Below are 18704 nucleotides of genomic sequence, written 5' to 3'. Positions count from 1 at the left end.
TATTTCTGGAAATTTCATCACCAATAGGTCCATGATTTATTCACACACAAAAAGTTTTATTGCTCAAATTAGGCAAATGAGGGAGCTGATGACATCGCACACTGTTTCTTTTGCATGTTCTACATTTCATTTTCAAGCTTTTTAATTGGGTAACTCATATTTTGATCCTGGGATTTTGATCATATCCTTGAATATGTAGAATCCTCATTATTGTAATTTAACTGATTAAATCAACTTTTTTTTATCATAAAATCTACAGAAGTTTTGTATTTCATAGTAAAATATGAGAATATCAGTTGAGTATTATCACCAACTCTCTAATTTGCATATCACCCATGCTGTGCATATTGATAACCATTTTGTGAAATTATGAGAATCATGAACAATTTAACATCCAATTTTTATGATATTTGTCAATGCTACGCTCCCTGGTTTGATTCTTTCCCACTTATGGACTTGAACTTGAAAGTCAGCATTTCTCCCCAGTGTCGCTCATGCATCATTTGAAAGAAAGGCAAAACATTACAAAAGGTGATATCTTGTAGTGGCAATGAATGAGGAATCTTGTTCATTTATTCATCTGCATCAATATACAAAAACTTGATCCAGCTAGGAGACTTGTTACCTTTCAATGAAAGTTAAAGACAAGCAATGGCGTGTTGATGGAGTCACGGGTCATAATCATATCATTTAAATTTGATACAAATATACATTTCTTGTTTTGGAGACTTAATGTAAAACCCTTCAAGATTTGTTCAGCAGGTTATAAATAGTCCAGGTACTGATGAAAGAAATCCATATCACACTGGTATACACAATGTGACTTAAAAATATCAGGCAAGATATTAAAGGATTAGTTCTGAATTCATAGTGTGTCCCAGAAAAAAATCAGGACGCCAAGGATCTCATCGACTTTAATAACAGCACAGCTAACTGACTGATATGTTCATAAAATTCAGCTTTTCTCCTTGATTTTGATAGCTTAATATGTGGGTATTTTTTTTTGCATCAATGGGCAATTTGAGGGATAGTAAATTTCAATGTCAAATTCAAGTTGTGCAAAAAAAATTAGTCAAGATTCATTTGTCAGACCTGTTTTTATTGGTCATTATCTAGTGCCGTGCACATCCACTAAGAATAAGGTCTCAAATTAAGGAGATTCCCCTCATTCTGTGTCAACTTTGAAACAAAAATATACTTGATTAGAAAAAATATCTATCCCTGGCAATATGTTTCACGTTTTTTGGGATACACTCTTTATTTTTTCAATATGGAGCACATGGAATTGATTAAGATATAAATTAGTTAAAACAAGCATATAACACTCAGTACAGATTCAACTGCATAGATACTATCTTCTCTTAAAAAGTTTCAAAAGAATACTATTCAGGTTTAGTTCATTTGAAAATTGTCAATACAATTATTAGTTAATATTCCAATATTGATCCCATATACAAATACAATTAACTATTGTACACAATATAGACAATGTAAAAAGTAGCATATTTAATAGAATATATTGGACGGATGAATACAAAAAGGAAGAAAATTGATAATGTATCAAATAGTAAAAATATATTGGACGGTTTAAATTAATACTGTATAAAATGGAAGGACATTTTATCTGTTGACCACTTTATGTGCAGCATCAAACAAATATACACCTCTATTGTCATTTCAATCTCCATGATATGAAAATATAGTAAAAGTCATCATGGTCTAATCATATAAGTAACATGGAATACATGGTACATGATTCAACAACCACTGCATTATGTCCATTGGCAAGACATTTATTTATATTTGCCTATCTCTGCCATGGTGAAGTAATGGATACCTGGGGGTGTTTCACAAAGAATTAAATGTGACTTAAATTCTGACTTAGTGGGGATGCACACATGATTATTTAATGCACAATCTAATTGATTCAGTACTTAGCGTGCATCCTCTTTATAGCTTGATTGGGCCAATGCGGTGATGCCTTTTATCTCTTAGATATGTAGCATTCGGATATTGAGTAAAAAGTTTAATTGTTCTAGTATTCTTTTAGTTCTCATTTCCTTTTGGATAGACACTAATCTGAATTTGCCACTCTCTACCCTGGTGTTAAATGGTTATTGGCAGGAGGAATTCCTAGAATGCTAACATCATCAATATAATGGGGGCGTCGTGGTCTAGTGGTTCTGATTCTCGCCTTTCAGAGGGTCGTGGGTTCGAATCCTAGCCATGGCGTGTTTTCCTTCAGCAAGAAATTTATCCACAATGTGCTGCACTCGACCCAGGTGAGGTGAATGGGTACCCGGCAGGATTATTTCCTTGAATGTACTGAGCGCCGGTGATGGTAGCTCGAGCTAAATCTGGAGTTATAATAGCAGCGCTTTTTTATCCTCAGGCAAAAAGCGCTTTATAAATCCAGCTATTATTATTATTCTGCATGCAACTGGACATTTAAGTGTGACTCTAGGTCATACTTAACTCTTTGTCAAACACCCCCCTGGTAAGAATATAGTTGGAAGCATACAAACCAAATTAAAGCAATAGAGTGGGCAGTGCAAATTGATATCCATGAAATAAACTTGTTACATCAACTAGTGCTGTCAAGACGTTTAGATGTACAGTGAACATTGCAACACAATCTCAATTCATTTAAAGATCTTTACTCTATTTTGCATTGAAACAGGCAAGTGTATTACAGAATAAATACTTTGTGTGAAGTCAATGAAAACAACAATTTCATACCTTCAACCATCTTTAACTGGAACTGATATGACAATTGACAATGATTAAAGATCCAGGAAAGAATATGAAAGATTGCCATTAGGCAAGCCTACTGCCATCTCGGTACTGAGGTACACAATGCTCAACTTTGTGTGAAGACTCAAATAGCGGTATTACAGTATACAAATTATTCCATACAGCTGCACATCTGCAATCTTGTCATAAAATATTTCATATGGAGTATTACCTTCTTAATTCCTGAATGAATTAATACAGTTTATTTGTAAGTATATGCTCAACAATAATGGAAAGCAATAAAGAAAAAAGTAAATAACATAATGTACGGCAATTGTAATAGCATTTCAAAAGAGTCAAACAGTTAGTATTAAGGTTTTCATATGGATTTATCCACATATTTCTGCAAAAATATATTCAATACCATAAAATTATCTTCTTGAAAATATTCACTATTTACTATTTAGAATGTCTCTTGAAATTGATCAGTTGCATCTTATTCAGGTAGGCGCAGTTTGATCATTGCTACTTTGTTCGTGTGACTCTGCATCTGTGTCATTTTGTTCGGTGCTCTCCTGATTAGGTTGTTTTTGCTCTACTTGGTTGCTATCAGAGGCAACTGGGACATCCTCAGCAGCTTCTTCTATTAGAGGTTTTAAGGAGTCCTGCCCAAGGTTTGAATCAATAATGTCCTGCCCTTCTGCTTCTGGATTCCGATCTTGGGATGCTTGTTCCTCTTGGACAGATTGTTTGTGAGTTTCTTGATCTCCAGAACGGGTACCTGTCCTCTCAGTATCTGCAACATTGGTCTCTGTGCTTCCCACCTCCTTGGCTTGACCAGCCACTGGTTCAACAGGACTATCGACAAGCTGTTGGTGTGCTCTAGGAGCCCAAGCATCTTCATCCTCTTCCCCCTCCTCCTCCTCTTCCTCTTCTGCCAGAGGTGTCAGAGAAAGTGTCGCAGTACTCTTGTTGCTCATTTCCTGGATGTCATAGTCAACGTCCATACCAGCCGGTTCTGGGGAAGGCGGAGGCGCTACCGGGGCAAGGATCATATCAATCTTCTTGTTGGACAACCTGTCATTCTTCCGCTCAGGAGAGTTCATGTACTCCCTCTCATCCACCACAGGCCACACCTCCGGCGTTGGTGCTGTTGGCAGCGGGGTATCCAGAGCCAGTGGCGACCCTATGGCCTTCTCTGATGCTTGTGCCATAACACTCGTGGCAGCATCATAAGGAGTGTTGGATTCTGGTGGCTTGGCAGAGCTCTGTACGGAATAGGTGCCTCTGGTGTCTGTACTGGCAGTTCCTATGGGTCGATCCTGGGGGACGTTGTATTGCTCAGCCTTGTCGCCTGCTGCAGGGGTATCCGGTTCTACCGAGGAAGGTGCTATTGTACTGCCAGGAGGCAGGTTGACAATATTCACCTGGTCCAGGACTTTGTTAATTGATGGTAAATCATCAGGATAACTTCCTTGTTTAACTTCATCTGACATAGCATACGGTACTCGGAACACATGGGTTGGAGCACCCTCACGAATTGCATTCTGGGAGAAATAATAGAGATGAAAATAAGGTTGATTATAAAATAATGAACTTACTATACTGTTGTAGAAGAACAACTTGAATCATCCTTGGTAAGAAAATAATAAATGTCTACCAGCAATATAGAAAGCAAAGTTTTCATTAAGGCCCCAATTCCCAAAAGACGTTTAAACCCTAATCAAGGTTTCCAAGCTTGCATATATACAGTGTACACTGAACATAGTCCAACAATTCCATCGCTGTTGGTGCACACAAGGACAACATACATTTATTTTAGATTCATTAAACAAGAGGTTTGTACCCCCTTCTAGTTAAAACTTCTTCTGTAAATTTTAGCCACAATGTTTGATTTGCTTTCTTATACAAACACAATAAATACAAATCATGCTTGTGTACATGTACATGGACACAAATACAGAATGACACATCAACAATAAATCAAACTACAAAATAGTCTGTGACAAAATTGGGTGTCCAATAAAACATTCATACGTGATTAGAATTAGTTTAGCAAAAATACTATGTATGTACATCTACATGTATATAATCCTGAAAGTTTGTTTGTTTTCTTTTGATTCATCATGAAAATATATTTGATTACTATCTATTAAAAAATGTAAATATGAAAAATCAAACAAATAACTATTCTAGGAACCAAAAATCAAAAGCAAAATTAATTCTATAGTCGAATTTTGATCACTTATAAAAAGAATAAACAGATTTCAGCAATGGTAACAACAATAATTCGCTTTCAAACTTGAAGAGATTTGGGGGTTTCAAAATACACAATCCATCAGGAAAACTTTGACTCACAATCCAAGCACAGAATATATTCTTACAGCTTTTGAAATCAATGGTGAATAGGATCCAGAAGGTCACTACTACATTTCTTATAAATTATGTGTGTGCTATCTCACAGCAAACGGGTGCTCCCTTTATTGTGCAAATACTTTTTTTTTTTTTCATTAAAATAATATTCTTGACAAAGTAGTTAAGTATGCAGGAAATAACCTGACACTATTTATTTTGCTACTTGCTACAAATAGACCTATGCATATGTTATAATCTCATAGCACCCTCTCTCAGAGGACATAGGGATACGCATACTCAGATTTGTCAGAGATGCACCAGTTGGAGATCTCAAACACATGCAAGATGGCTTGAGGACAAAATTGCATTGGGTCAATATTTGATTAAAGGAAACCAATACCCAAGAAGATAAGCAACCTTATTGGAAAGATTAAAACAAGAGGAACAATTTAAAACAATTTTCATCAAAATTGGTTATGAAATAGGCAAGTTTTATGGACGTTTGAAATGTCTTGTTGTACTTTCTATGGGGATTCTCAAATTGGCAAACATGCTTCAAAATTGCTGATTTTGTGGACAACCCTCCATTTGTTTTGTACACAAATTTTCAGATTTTCCCCTTTATTTTACATGTTTCACATCATCTCCCCCTGACTTTGACATATATGGTGTGAAATATATTTTTCCATGACATAAGGTATGCTCAAAATGAGGCAATATGCAATTTTAAAGATAATAGGGAAAATCTGAAAAATTGTGTACAAAACAAATGGAGAGTTGAGTAGAAGAAATAACCAGTTGTCTCACGATGTATCAAACGTAGTTGGAAAGCGACGTTTCGTCTGCAAGCTGCTAGACTTCGTCAGGCAATGAGCAAAGACGCTGCTGCGCACGGGTTATATAGTGTCGGCGAGGGGCCGGCGTGCCTGACTGCACGTTTGCCAATTTGAGGATCCCTATAGAAAGTACAACAAGACTTTTTAAACTTGCTTATTTCTCAACCGATTTTGATGAAACTTGTTTTAGATTGTTCCTCTTATTTTACTCTTTCCAATAAGATTGCTTCTCATCTTGGGTTTTGGTTCCTTTATAAAGGAATATTATTGGTCATAGGCCTTGTGACATAAAATAACCAAATGTACAATTAATTGTAAATGTAGGTGAATGGGCAACCATGTATTAAAGTTCCTAATCAATTGTAATATTGACTATATATCTCTTTCTGTCGCATAAAAAAGGAATTTGAACTAATATTTGCATTAAGCAAAAATTGTTCACAATGTGCAACACAACAGTACCACAAGCAAACACCTTTACCTCAAAGTCAACCCAATGCAACTCCGGCTAATGGGTTTTATGGTGCAATGAAAGAGACAAATATAAAAAGAAAACATGAACCAATGGAATGCATGATATGATATAGATTTTTCAAACATATTATTGTTTTATGGAGAAGAGTGAAGAAGAACAAGTTTATCAGCTGCCTTGACTGAAAAAGGACACTTATGAGCATTCAGGAATTTGGTGAAAAGGCATCCAGCATTGTGCACATTAATGTATGGTGAATTAAATCAAGGGGAAGTTTAAACTAGGGCTTAAATAATTATTAGACAATACCGTACGGTAGCTTACAGTAGGAAAGTGGTATAACAATTTTTCCCCAAACTGTTTAAGCACAAAAAAGTTAAGAAATAAAAGGATGCTATATATCACATAAGAAATCATTTTCATGAATGAAGAAGGTTTAGCAAAAAACAAAGGTCATAAGATTTGTACGTTATTTGTCATTGAAAATAAACATCAGCTGATCAGAGGCTTATGTTTCATTAAAAACATTTTATGGGGATTGCTAATTCAAACTTGAGCTTCAAAACAATTTGAAACTTTGAATTAAAAAAAAAATGATGTCCACACGCTATCTACCACATTGATCTTGCAACCAATCATAAACCTATAATAATGAATTGAAGTATATACCTGAGAAATAGTCTACCTATAAAATGCATGAACAATGCCCAACTTTGTGAGATAAGATGATTGAAGGCTATCACCAAGTGGCCCATCTGTACCATGTGGTCAATGGTACCGGAACATTCAAATCAGGCTCAAAAATTGATGAGGCAAGCTTTTGTTTGGCCCTCAAATATTTCGTCTGCTGCGAATATTCCAGCATCACTGCATATTGTATGGAGTAAAGATGATTTGCTCCTAAATATCCCTAGGAAAAGATGATTAGTAGCGAATATACTCACAAAGTCGTCGCTTGGTACGGTGGAGATGGTTGAATAGTGCGCCGACCCCAACCTCGTTGGTATGGGAGGGATAGGGGTGCGCTCACACACTGTGCATGGCGTCTGGGAAGGGGTGTGGCCAGACAGGTGGCTGGGGACGGTGACATACACAGTGGATGCTCTGCCTGAGTAGGGGCTAGATGACTTCTCGGAAGGCTCGTAGTCGGGTGTGGTAAGAGGACCTAGGAGAGAAAAAAAGTCAAATAATTTTTGTCATCCTAAAAGCTCTATAACATAAATGCATTTATTTGGATGAGTAAGTTTACAACTTCATTTATCAACTTAACATCCATATGAAACATTTTTCACTTGCAAATTGTAGGATAAGGGATCATAAAGATAAATGAAAGCATCTGCACAGATCCAGAATTTACAAAGAATATTCCATGCTGCATAAACTTTTCCTGAAGTTTAACAGTTATGCAAAGTTTCCTTGCCTGAAGTACCTATACCAAGTGAATGATAACACAAAAATATCATCCAAATAACTCCTGCTCATCCCATCTTAAAACATGAAATATTGATGTACTATATTTTGTACACAAAATATTGTGTATGCGAGAAATATGACATACAGCAAAGTTTAGGGAGATATAATTGTACATTTGTGCATCCAATTTCATTAAAAATATAACTTACTGAGCGCAAGATCAAATGACTGAGCAGTGTAGTTGAAAGGTCTGATGGACCTCACACCAGGCTGTAGAGGGGGCAAGCTCTTGGCAGAGACAGAGGTCATCTTACGTCGAGAGTAATTGGACATCTCGGTTGGTGCCGCTGAGAGAAGCAAATAGAATCATGCATGTATTAACACACATCATCACAACTTATTGCAATGAAGTGAGGAAGGACCTGATTCTCCAGCTTTATTGTTCTTGAAACAACTTGATAAATATACAGAGATATTGTTTGTATTCTTGGGGAATAAGAACTATTCTAAACAGGCCCATGTTTCATAAAAACTTGTTATAAATAGAAATAAAATCATCGAATTCTCTGATGTTCTCAGCCAATCGAAGGATAATATATCAGCTTGATATAATATGTACCTTATCTGTTGCCTTTAATCTTAATGGAATTGTTTCGAATTACAAATGAGGTTTTGCAGCATATATGATGTCCAACATGTTGCACATCTTTTTGTACCGAAACAAATAATGGAAAAGGAACTTCCAGGTGACAAGGAAAGACTATTGTATTTTATTCTTAATACTGTCAAGGTAAAATAAATCATACAATACTGCCGAGGTAATAAAAGTCTTTCCTTGTCACATAGAATTGCACATTTGTATCTGAAGTTCCTTTACCCGTATTTGCATTGGTAAAAAAGCATGTGGAACAAGTTTGATATGGCCTGCCTCAAAAGTTTCACCATTTCAGAGTATATACTTTTGAAACTGAAATGTGAAAATCAAATGAAATGTTGAGCCTATATAATCCATATCATTAAAAAAACTTACCTCTGATTGGTCCAAGTGCTTTCCTCTTGGTCAACTCTTCTGAGGCTATCGTTGGTGATATCAATGTTGTCTCCCGATCCTCGTCCCCCTGATGATCCGGCCTCTCTCGCTTTGTGTAGGACGACGAAGTGATTCCCGACATCCCGCTCTCATCAAGGAAGAAGGGCATACTCCTTGTGGGGGGTGGAGCCCTTAAAGGATCCACCTTCTTATCACGGCTGTCTAATAGCGTCACCTTCTTCTGCCGGAGTATTCCACTGGAGTGCAGGGGTGCTGATGGTGCCACGTTTTGGGAGGGGACTTGGGTATTGACTGGCAAGAGGGGAGGTGGATGCTGCTGGGTCACGTCATTCTTCTCAAAATGGATGTGAGGCATGAGCTTCTCTAGCAGCATTGCCACCTTGTTCTTGTCAAAAAGATCACTGGGAAAAGATTGAAAGAAACTCATTATAAAATTTGCTTCGCAAAAAAAAAATCTGTATCCCTGAGAGTAAAGGACAAAAAACAGAGAGGACATGAAATTTACAACCAAACTAAAGTAATTTCACCAATGGGTTTGAATATAATTTTCTGAATTAATCCAAATTATTTGTACAATTCTATAAATAAAAAAGAAAATAATAATGTTCAGCTCAAATTTTTCATACACAAAGCCTATGGCTTGTCTCACAGTTGTATTATTTACTTGGTCTTTTATGTCAACTGCAACTTGATGCAAGGCCAACATCTTCATCCTTGTCTTAACCCTTACCCTACATGCACATTTATGTCTTAAGAATAAAAGCGAATACCGCAGACAGCAGTGGTTTTTATAAGAGCAAATAGCTGGGCCCTGTTGCATAAAAGTTACGATTATATCAACGTTGCCTTCAAATGGTCATCTTTCATGAAATCCTTCTTTTTGATTGGTTGTTGAGCATTGTGCCATAGTAGTTACATTAAGATGGCAAAGATAAAATTTTAGTGGCTTATACGCCACAGAAACCTGAATCCCATTTCATAAAGAAGTGTTATAATAACAAATGCACAATTTCTACAACAAACTAACCATCAGCCAATCATATTTAATGATTTCGGTAGCTTTTAACTATTATTTCACATTTGTTATTGTATCAAGTTTTATGAAACAGGCCCCAGGTCATCATATTTGTTTAGTGTCTCACCTCTCTTTGGTGTGCTCTACCAGTTCAAGTAAGACTTCTCTTGGTAACTGAAGTAACTGTGCAATTCTAGAAAAGGGATGAAATGAGATGTAAGCCTTGTAAATACATATTAGTGCAAAAATTACATAATTGAATCTATTACTAGGCTATCCCCGAGAAGACAGTAAAATGATTGTTTGAATAATCCAATTAGCTTCAAATTCATCAATCTGAGCCTAGAAAAAAATGATAGAGAGATAAGGAGAAGACACAATTAATAGAGAGGTTGAGCGATAGACAGACACAGGAACTGACAAGCATGAAGATCGGGATGCAGGGTGAGTGGGAGAATACAGGAGACAGAGGGGGAGGCAGACAGACAGAGAGAAAGACAGTGTCAGAGAGCAAGAGAGAGAGAGAGAACGGGGGCGGAGGAGATGATGCGATGGGAGGAGGTCCTAATTGTCGCAAAAGAACTGACAAATGTCAAGATGGAAAGTGATTTGGAGATACAGTCAGGTGCCAATGGGATGTGGGAAATTAAACAAAAAAAAGTATGTAACATCTGGGCCCCATCTTTCAAAGAGTTATGATTGATCCAATCAATCACAACTATGGAAAGCCAGCAATGTCATCATCTAAAATACATGTTTCTTCAAAGTATTTTCTAGTTATAAGGTATATTCATACATTAACTGTTTTCTTGACAATTCAGTATGCTTCTCTGTTTTTCAAAGGACATTGTACAAATTTCCTAAAGAAAAAATTATGACACTGTTGGATTTCCATAGAGTTACGATGATTGGATCAATCATAACTCTTTGTAAGACGGGCCCTCAATTCAAAACTCTGAATGTGACTGAATGCCAAATTACATTTTTCATGTCACCAATTTCTAAAGGATGCTGACCAAATATGACCAAGATTAGACCACGCTTCATTGAACCACCTGTCATAACCTACCCTTCATCAATATCCTGAGGCAATGTCCGTCTGGTGAGGGGAGGAGGTGATCTGGCTGGATGGGTGTAGGGTCTTCCTCCAGTCGGTGTCTGGAAGCTTGGCGATTTCCTCTGCTTTTGACCCTTCTCCTTGTTCTGATTTTTGGCAAGATTCCTTGGGATCATGTCCTCTGTCACATCTTTAGGTTTGACCTTTAGTATTGTAGGACCCTCTTGAGACCTGGGAAACAACAATGCTCAATATTTGAATACCTATACTATCAAGTGAACAACAGAAATAATGATTATGAATTACAAGCAAGAGGCAAGTATTTATTTTCTCGCCATGTCAGCCTCACATGGGCAGGTGAGAAACCATGGAAATTTACTGTTAGCAATACAAATTTCACTTTCAAAACATTAACTTACATTTATCCAAAGAACTGATAATGCACATGCTAAAGAGAGAAATGTCATTTGATACATTTCGTGAAAAGTATTAATTTTACATATTCATGTAATACCATGTATAATGTATAATACCATCTTATACAGGGACAATATACAAAGAACAATAATGGTAATGATAATTACACAAAACTACCAAAATACCCAATGATAACCCTAAAATTCAATGAAATTGTACCGTTCTTAAAATTCTTTGCAGTTGGGCTGAATAAATCTTATTTTCGGGGCTACTTTTCAGAACTTACTGCTTTCAGAATCTACATCATTGGATAAGCTTTAACTTTGCAATAAATGGTGATTCATTGGCCCGAATTCACAAAGGTGGTTTTGAAAACCCACGGTTGAGTCCATGGTTTATGCAGATTTCATGTATAAATTACGCTTAATTTAGCGCGTATATGGCGCGTGTATAAAAATTTCCAATGCTGATGCGTGCTTTTGTCACAGTGCGCCAAATTGACGCCTGTTACCATGGTTAGATACGCTATTTTATTCATGAGTCCACTGTTTGAAGAGTGGACTCATGAATAAAAACAGTGGACTCATGAATAAAATAGCGTATTTAACCATGGTAACAGACGTCAATTTGGCGCACTGTGACAAAAGCGCGCATTAGCATTGGACATTTCTTACATACGCGCCCGATACGCGCTAAATTAAGCGTAATTTATACAGGAAATCTACATAAACCATGGACTCAACAGTGGGTTTTCAAAACCACCTTTGTGAATTCGGGCCATTAAGTTTCCAGGACTCTTCAGATCATTTTGGGGGCGAAATCACTTAAGCCCCCATGTAACTTTACCGTTATGAACAATTGAATACAAATATCCACCCACCTTTCTTGTGAGGTATCAGCTTTTCCTCGAGGACCAGGGCACCACACGTAGACCTTGCCATTCTGTGGTATCACCCCCTGGTGCTTGACCGCACCCAACCCAAGAGAATCTCTCATGTCCACCTTCTTGACCCCGTTCACAAACTCCAGGTAGCCAAACGGCACGGTGCGGGCTGGGGCGGACTTGTTGGTGGGACGCTGCTTGGCTGGAGATTTGGCCTTCTGAGGTGTACCTTGGGACTGGGTAGGGGTTTGGTTGATTGGTGTTCGGTTGATGGGCGTCTGGTGAGGCGTGAAGGGCATGTGCTTCGCTGCTGAGCTAGGTGCATTCTGCTGAGGTCTGTCGAAGGAAGAGAAAATATTAGATATTGAATCATGCATACCAGGTGCCCTTTTATTCCATTTAGCATTCTAATTGGCATTCTAGAGTCAAAACAGTGGCAACGTTGGCCGATATCAAGTTTGGTGACGACAGCTGGCATTGGGGTCAGTGCTAGTGCCAGGTAAAATTTTATTATCCACAGTGAAAACTAAGCACAACTAGAATAAAAACTTTTCTGTGACTTGGATTTTAGATTTATGTCATAGTATCTAATTCATGGATACATTTCCATTTAACCTATTCAAAGAAAGTCAACAACAAATTGGAGCATGAAATTTGATGATCATGAATAGTGCAAATGCATTGATGTATACTTTAAAAAAGTACAATGTTTTTTCTATATTGTCCATCTTGGAGGAGGTAAAGTAAGGCTATAAACCTCATCACTATACAGACTAAAACCCTTACAATAGCTCTCAACAATGTGATAACAATAAAGCAATATTGACTGGCCTCGGGGCGATACGACATATATCGCCCAAACTAGATTTATATCGCCCGAGTCGTAGACGAGGGTGATATCAATTTAGTGAGGGCGATATATGTCCTTTCGCCCCCAGGCCAGTCAATATTGCTATTATTAACCAAATCAGACATCTAGAGCAAAAATCGTTAAAATTTAGATATTTTAATTTTTTAGAATGAGAATCTAGTTTCTCAAGTTGAGCAGACTGGGCCTCTGAACTTTACCATTGTGACGTAATTGAAACGACGCGTCCCTGGCCTAGGGACGCAGTATCCAGCGTTGTCTCAACTTGATTACCATTATGACGTATAGCACTGCGCTGTTCAAGGACGCGTACAAAAACGCGTAGAATACCTGGATGTTAGCGCTGCCTTTTATTGCAAGCTACATTTCCACGCATTTTTTCATTGACTTTCCAGAGCGGGCAATAAGTTGGGCCCGTGGATAAACAATTGGGATTTTATTGACCGGCCATTTGATCCCAGTCTTACGCAGGCAACAATGTTTCGAAGTTGCCCTGCTCAGATGTCTGATACGGTTAATAATAATTTATATTGGACACTTACTGATCTATCAGCTGACGAATAACAGGGGCAGAATGACTCCTCCCCGCATCATCATCATCCAAGCTGCTGGGTTTTGGAAGCCTTTTCCTTGGCAACGGATGCTGGGTGGGGTAGCGATCGCCAGGGTCATAGCCATACTCTCCAAGCATGTTCAGCACTTTGAGTGTTGGAAGTTCCTCTACAATAATGAAAAAAATAATTAAATTGCATTGTAGTATTGTACGATGCAAATAAGTAACATTGCTTAACTCAAAGAATTCATTCATGTAGCTCAATACAGATCTACAGCCTCAGTAAACATTATGCAATATAAATTTCATCATCATATTCATAAAAACAGATCTTCCAATGATTTAAGACAGATTTGAAATTCGTGACTCTTTTAATAATATCATGACAAACTATAATAAAGGTATTTTTTCTTTTAGTTTTTCCGCAAATTAGTGGTCCTAATTACCCAGAAATCAGGTTCTTGGCAAATTTACCATCACAAGTAATATGTTATGTAGCTTGCTGTTGGCTTGATACATGACATCTCGAAGGGAGGGAAATAAGGTGCTGTTTTGCCTTGATAGCCTGATCTTTTTTGCATCATCCAAATTATATACATGTACCAACTTTGCAACACAAAATTTTATGAGATGTATCATAACCCAGGAAATTATGTGACATTGCTCAAGCTTGTCAAATGAAAAACTGTGATGTCTATTGACCTAGACACTATGAGTGATGGTATACCATAAGAATTGCTAATAGAATCAATAATCTTTTTATGTATAAATGGTGATAAGGAATTTTAGAGTGTAATACAATAAGAGTTGGATTAACATTACTTGTATTTATTCTTTAGTTGAATTGGTTCAAAGATATCCAGAATATTTGTTAAATAAAAAGTGAAACAAAAATTTGATAGATATACGTTAATTAGGACCACTGAAAAGTTAAAAGAAAATTGGAATTTATATATTAAAGTGCAAATTTATTTCCAAAAACGTGCTTTGGTGTAGAGCTTGGTAGAATAATTCTACTATGAAATGTCGAATAATTCTACTGTGAAATGTAGAACAAGACTAAATATACAATGCAACATAAAAGTGAGAGAATTCATGAGTAAATTAAGAGATAGATCACTAATTATAAGTTATTTATAACTTAAAAAAACATAAGGTGAAGAAACCTCTTACCATCAGAGATATTTCCATTATCTTCTGGTTCAACGTATTGAGTCCTTGGAAGACCCCTTTCCACTCGTCGATTGGAATACCAACAGGCAGGATGCTGGCAAACAACCTGACCACAAGATGTTTCATCTATCCTGAGGTTTGAACCCATCATCATCTCTGTTGAGGAATGAAGAAATGAAGCAAAATACCTGCAATAATTTAAGACAATGATGTTTATCAAATTTAGATCGTACATGATTCATTTACATTTTTCTTTTCATGAAGACAGGATCAGAACTGTGACTTTCTTTAAATAAAACCTTGTTAAGTTATCTTTCAACAGCAGCGTTCATTGCCTTGAATTTACTTTGAGCTCCTGCTAAAACCAAGGCAGCATCATCAATGGAGGTGGCATGTTCAGTTCTCAGTTGGTTAGACTTTTAGAGGACAAGAGCCTGTTTAGGATAAGACTGTACGATCTCAATGCAATGTGAGTCAGTTCGAGGCCCACTCAAAAAGACCAAAGCTGCTAATATTAATTGTGAAAAAAATCCTACTCCTTAAAACTTAAAAGTGTACTAATTTTTATCCTATTTTCAAGCCTAAAAAAAAATCAGTTTTAAAATTTAGAAAAACATCATTTTGACAAGTTTCATTGACTAGAGTAGCTGCTCTGATGTGCGGCCGGCGCCAGTGTGCAGCAGGTTTAACAAACTCGGCAATATACCACTCATCTTGGCGACACACTATACATGCATACCACACATTCAGTAACCCAGGGAACGATTCATAACAAAAATGGCCGATCGAGACGGGGGTAGAAGGAGAGAACTTTTCGTTTTTTTGAAGTTCCAGTCTGTGCCTCGATGTCAGGAAACTGCCACTCGTAAGAACTTCATCCATATAATTGTGGTAAATGCATAATTTCTGTTTTCACAATTCATTTGGAGAAATATTTAGACCATAAATCACGCTAGTCCCGTAAGTATGGTCAAATACACGGTAAGCCCCTGGGCTCCCGCCCGCTGCGTGGGCCGGAGCTCCCTGGGTTACACATTCACTAGCTCACTACAACACAACAAAGTTATCTGATGTGACATTTACCATGACATGGTAAATGGGATACAACTTCATTTCCGACATTTCTACGCTATCGATTTCATTTTTAAACAAGAATACCTAAAAAAAATGGGGAAAATATTATGAAAAGACGGAGGAGACTTGCCCGATTTTTATGCTGCATCTTGTTTCCTATTGTTCCTCCCCAACGTTACGCGACGCACGCATACTAATACTAAGTCAATCCGTCTTTACATAATATTTTTCTCATTTTTTTATGAATTCTTGTTTAAAATGAAATCGATAGCATAGCCATAGACTTTTAGTAATATAAATGTCGGAAATGAAATTGTATTCCATTTACACAATTTTGGGCTAGATCTTTTTTTTAGAAGGAAAGTAGAAATCTCGGGGGTGAAAGTTTCAGGTTTTTGGCGGTACGTGCAGATGAATGGGAAGGAATTCCTGGCTCCGTGGAGAGTAAGCATGCACTAATGATTTTTACGTTAACTTAGTCTTCTAAGGCCTAGGTCAGTTAGGACTAGCCTGGAGGCGTCTGGGGAGTGAAAGTAATATACTGTACGTATGGTCACTCCCCTAACGCCTGGCATTGTGAACTATAGGCTCCTACGTATCGAGGAAAAAGGCAACTATAAAAATGCGCCAAACTGCTAGTTATGTTTAGAATCTGAGGTCACGACTGCTGTACATGGGTAAAAATATTGGTTGGCAACGTTTGGCAAAAAATGGATAGTTATGGTTACAAAATGACGCCAAAATGATATGAATTAATAAAAGTAGAAGAGAGTTTACTTACACTTGTTGACATCGCCATCTTTGATCCTTTGTTAATGCAACCTAGTTACGTGACGCGTATAGAGGGCGGCAAAATCATGAGCGGCGCTAGATTAAAAAGTGCTAAAATGTCCCGCTTCAACCACTGAACTAGAAATACATAGAGAAAACATATTGCATCTTGCCTTCTACGGCGCGTTCTCGAACAATTGACCTAGCAAAATGGCGGCGGTCACGTGACTTATCGAGTTCGCCGGCGATGTTTTGCTTGGGTGTACACGACTTCTAGTATTTCTAGTTCAGTGGTTGAAGCGGGACATTTTAGCACTTTTTAATCTAGCACCGCTCATGATTTTGCCGCCCTCTATACGCGTCACGTAACTAAATTAAACTAGGCTGCATTAACAAAGGATCAAAGATGGCGATGTCAACAAGTGTAAGTAAACTCTCTTCTACTTTTATTACTTCATATAATTTATTCGTCATTTTGTAACCATAACTATCCATTTTTTGCCAAACGTTGCCAACCAATATTTTACCCATGTACAGCAGTCGTGACCTCAGATTCTAAACATAACTAGCAGTTTGGCGCATTTTTATAGGCCTAGTTGCCTTTTCCCTCGGTACGTAGGAGCCTATAGTTCACAATGCCAGGCGTTAGGGGAGTGACCATACGTACAGTATATTAGTATTACTTTCACTCCCCAGACGCCTCCAGGCTAAGTAGGACTAAGTTAGGTAGAGTAGGAGCACAACCCAATTCCAATTTGAATTAAAAAAAATAAAACCGAGAGATGAGAACCCTACCTTAATTATTCAAGGGCAAGGCAGACTGTAAGAAACGAAAGGCCAATAGCTGATCCACCGACACTGACAATTCAAGGTTCGTAGGATGAGTGGTGCAGATGAGCGAAATTCGAGCTTGTGGATGGGGCTTTTGTGGAGAGTGAGCTGATCCCGGCTCAGGCCGTGTCGGCGCAGTGCCAATATCCCAGCGTAACTTGCCAGTCGTCACCGGGCTGGTCAGGGCGTCACATATTGCATCCAACAGCTACGGTACACTCACTGACTCAGTCTCAGTCACACGATATTGGATAGGATCGCAGCGGCTTATTTGGTTCTGAAATCATACCCCCTTGGCAAGTTATTATCTAGCTAGTTAGCACCTCCATGATCATCCTAATTGTACAGTTTCCTTGGGCGATTAATATGTTAAATTACCAAAAATATTTAACCAATTAATTTATTTTCACGACATCGACAGTGACGATCCCATCGCAATCGTCTCCATGGCAGCTTTGCGATCAACGAACGGAGAGGGCGTCAACACTCTTTTTGTTTGCAAGGAAAAAAAACGAGATGGCATACCGTTAGGACGGCAGGTCCAAATTTCTTACCTAGTATTTTCTCCCTCTCTCTTTCTTTCACCCCCTCCCTTTTCTTCAGTTTCCGATTCCTTTTATTCTCCTGTTGTCTTCCATTTTCTTTCCTCATTCCTTTCTCCCTTTGCAGGCGCTGGGTTCTCAGCAATGTTTTTTTTTTGGTGGCCCGATGGCTTTTATTTCTTTAGATTTTTTAAATTGACCCCCGGGGGGGGGCACTCAGTATATAATGCATAGTGGGTATGTGCCGCGGAGGGGACCCCCATTTTTACACTCAAATTTCCGTTCCGAGGCATAGCATTTTTGTCTTATTGAGAAAAAGAACAAAGAAAGCCGCTCCAGAGCATAGCATTTTCTTCTTCTCGAGAAAAAAGAAGAAAAAAATCCGCTCCAGGGCTTCGCATATTTTCCGTTACGCCGTTCCGGTCGCAATTTTGGTGAAAAGCGGCCGCAGCTCGCTGTCCGACCATCGCCTCTGCGCTAGCGCGCCCGTCAGTCGTGCCGTCGAGCTAGCTGCACGTACGTTCCATAGGGATGCATACGCACTCGCACGCAGGCGACCCGTTCCAAGGACCCCCGTTTTCACAAACATTTGTAGTTCCGAAGCCCGTTCCGAGGACCCTCCTTTTTACTATGAGCCCGCTCCAAGGCCCCCGTTTTTTG

The 18704-nt window shown here is 38.1% G+C and overlaps 1 protein-coding gene across 4 annotated transcripts; it reads right to left on the bottom strand.

The window, feature by feature from the left end:
- Positions 1 to 537: 537 nt before the first annotated feature.
- LOC129277807 (uncharacterized) lies at positions 538 to 17976 on the bottom strand. 4 transcript variants are annotated; one of them, XM_064110136.1, is made up of 11 exons: positions 17467 to 17965; positions 14827 to 15014; positions 13643 to 13820; positions 12230 to 12568; positions 10945 to 11163; positions 10003 to 10068; positions 8840 to 9261; positions 8019 to 8156; positions 7341 to 7561; positions 6406 to 6432; positions 538 to 4280 (listed from the first exon to the last, which is right to left on the bottom strand). In XM_064110136.1, exons 2-11 carry the CDS (start codon positions 14978 to 14980, stop codon positions 3234 to 3236), a joined length of 2811 nt encoding a protein of 936 aa, XP_063966206.1. In that variant the 5' UTR covers positions 14981 to 15014; positions 17467 to 17965; the 3' UTR covers positions 538 to 3233. The 4 variants fall into 4 exon arrangements, with proteins under 4 accessions (XP_063966206.1, XP_063966205.1, XP_063966207.1 ...); XM_064110135.1 differs by having other exon boundaries at positions 14827 to 14982; positions 17467 to 17961; XM_064110137.1 differs by lacking the exon at positions 6406 to 6432 and having other exon boundaries at positions 14827 to 14982; positions 17467 to 17976.
- Positions 17977 to 18704: the final 728 nt, after the last annotated feature.

The sequence above is a fragment of the Lytechinus pictus genome, chromosome 15 (assembly GCF_037042905.1).
Source record: "Lytechinus pictus isolate F3 Inbred chromosome 15, Lp3.0, whole genome shotgun sequence".
Lineage (NCBI taxonomy): Eukaryota > Metazoa > Echinodermata > Echinoidea > Temnopleuroida > Toxopneustidae > Lytechinus > Lytechinus pictus.
This window is presented reverse-complemented; position numbering and strand designations above follow the sequence as displayed.

Bases quoted from the DNA above. Each gene is read 5' to 3' on its own strand.
- LOC129277807 (XM_064110136.1), bottom strand. From the start codon at position 14,980: ATGATGATGGGTTCAAACCTCAGGATAGATGAAACATCTTGTGGTCAG. The intron at 10,069-10,944 runs GTAGGTTATGAC...TCCCTTTTCTAG, and splicing joins CCTCAGGATATTGATGAAGG to AATTGCACAGTTACTTCAGT. The intron at 4,281-6,405 runs GTAAAGGTGTTT...TATTTCTCCCAG, and splicing joins TGCATTGGGTTGACTTTGAG to AATGCAATTCGTGAGGGTGC.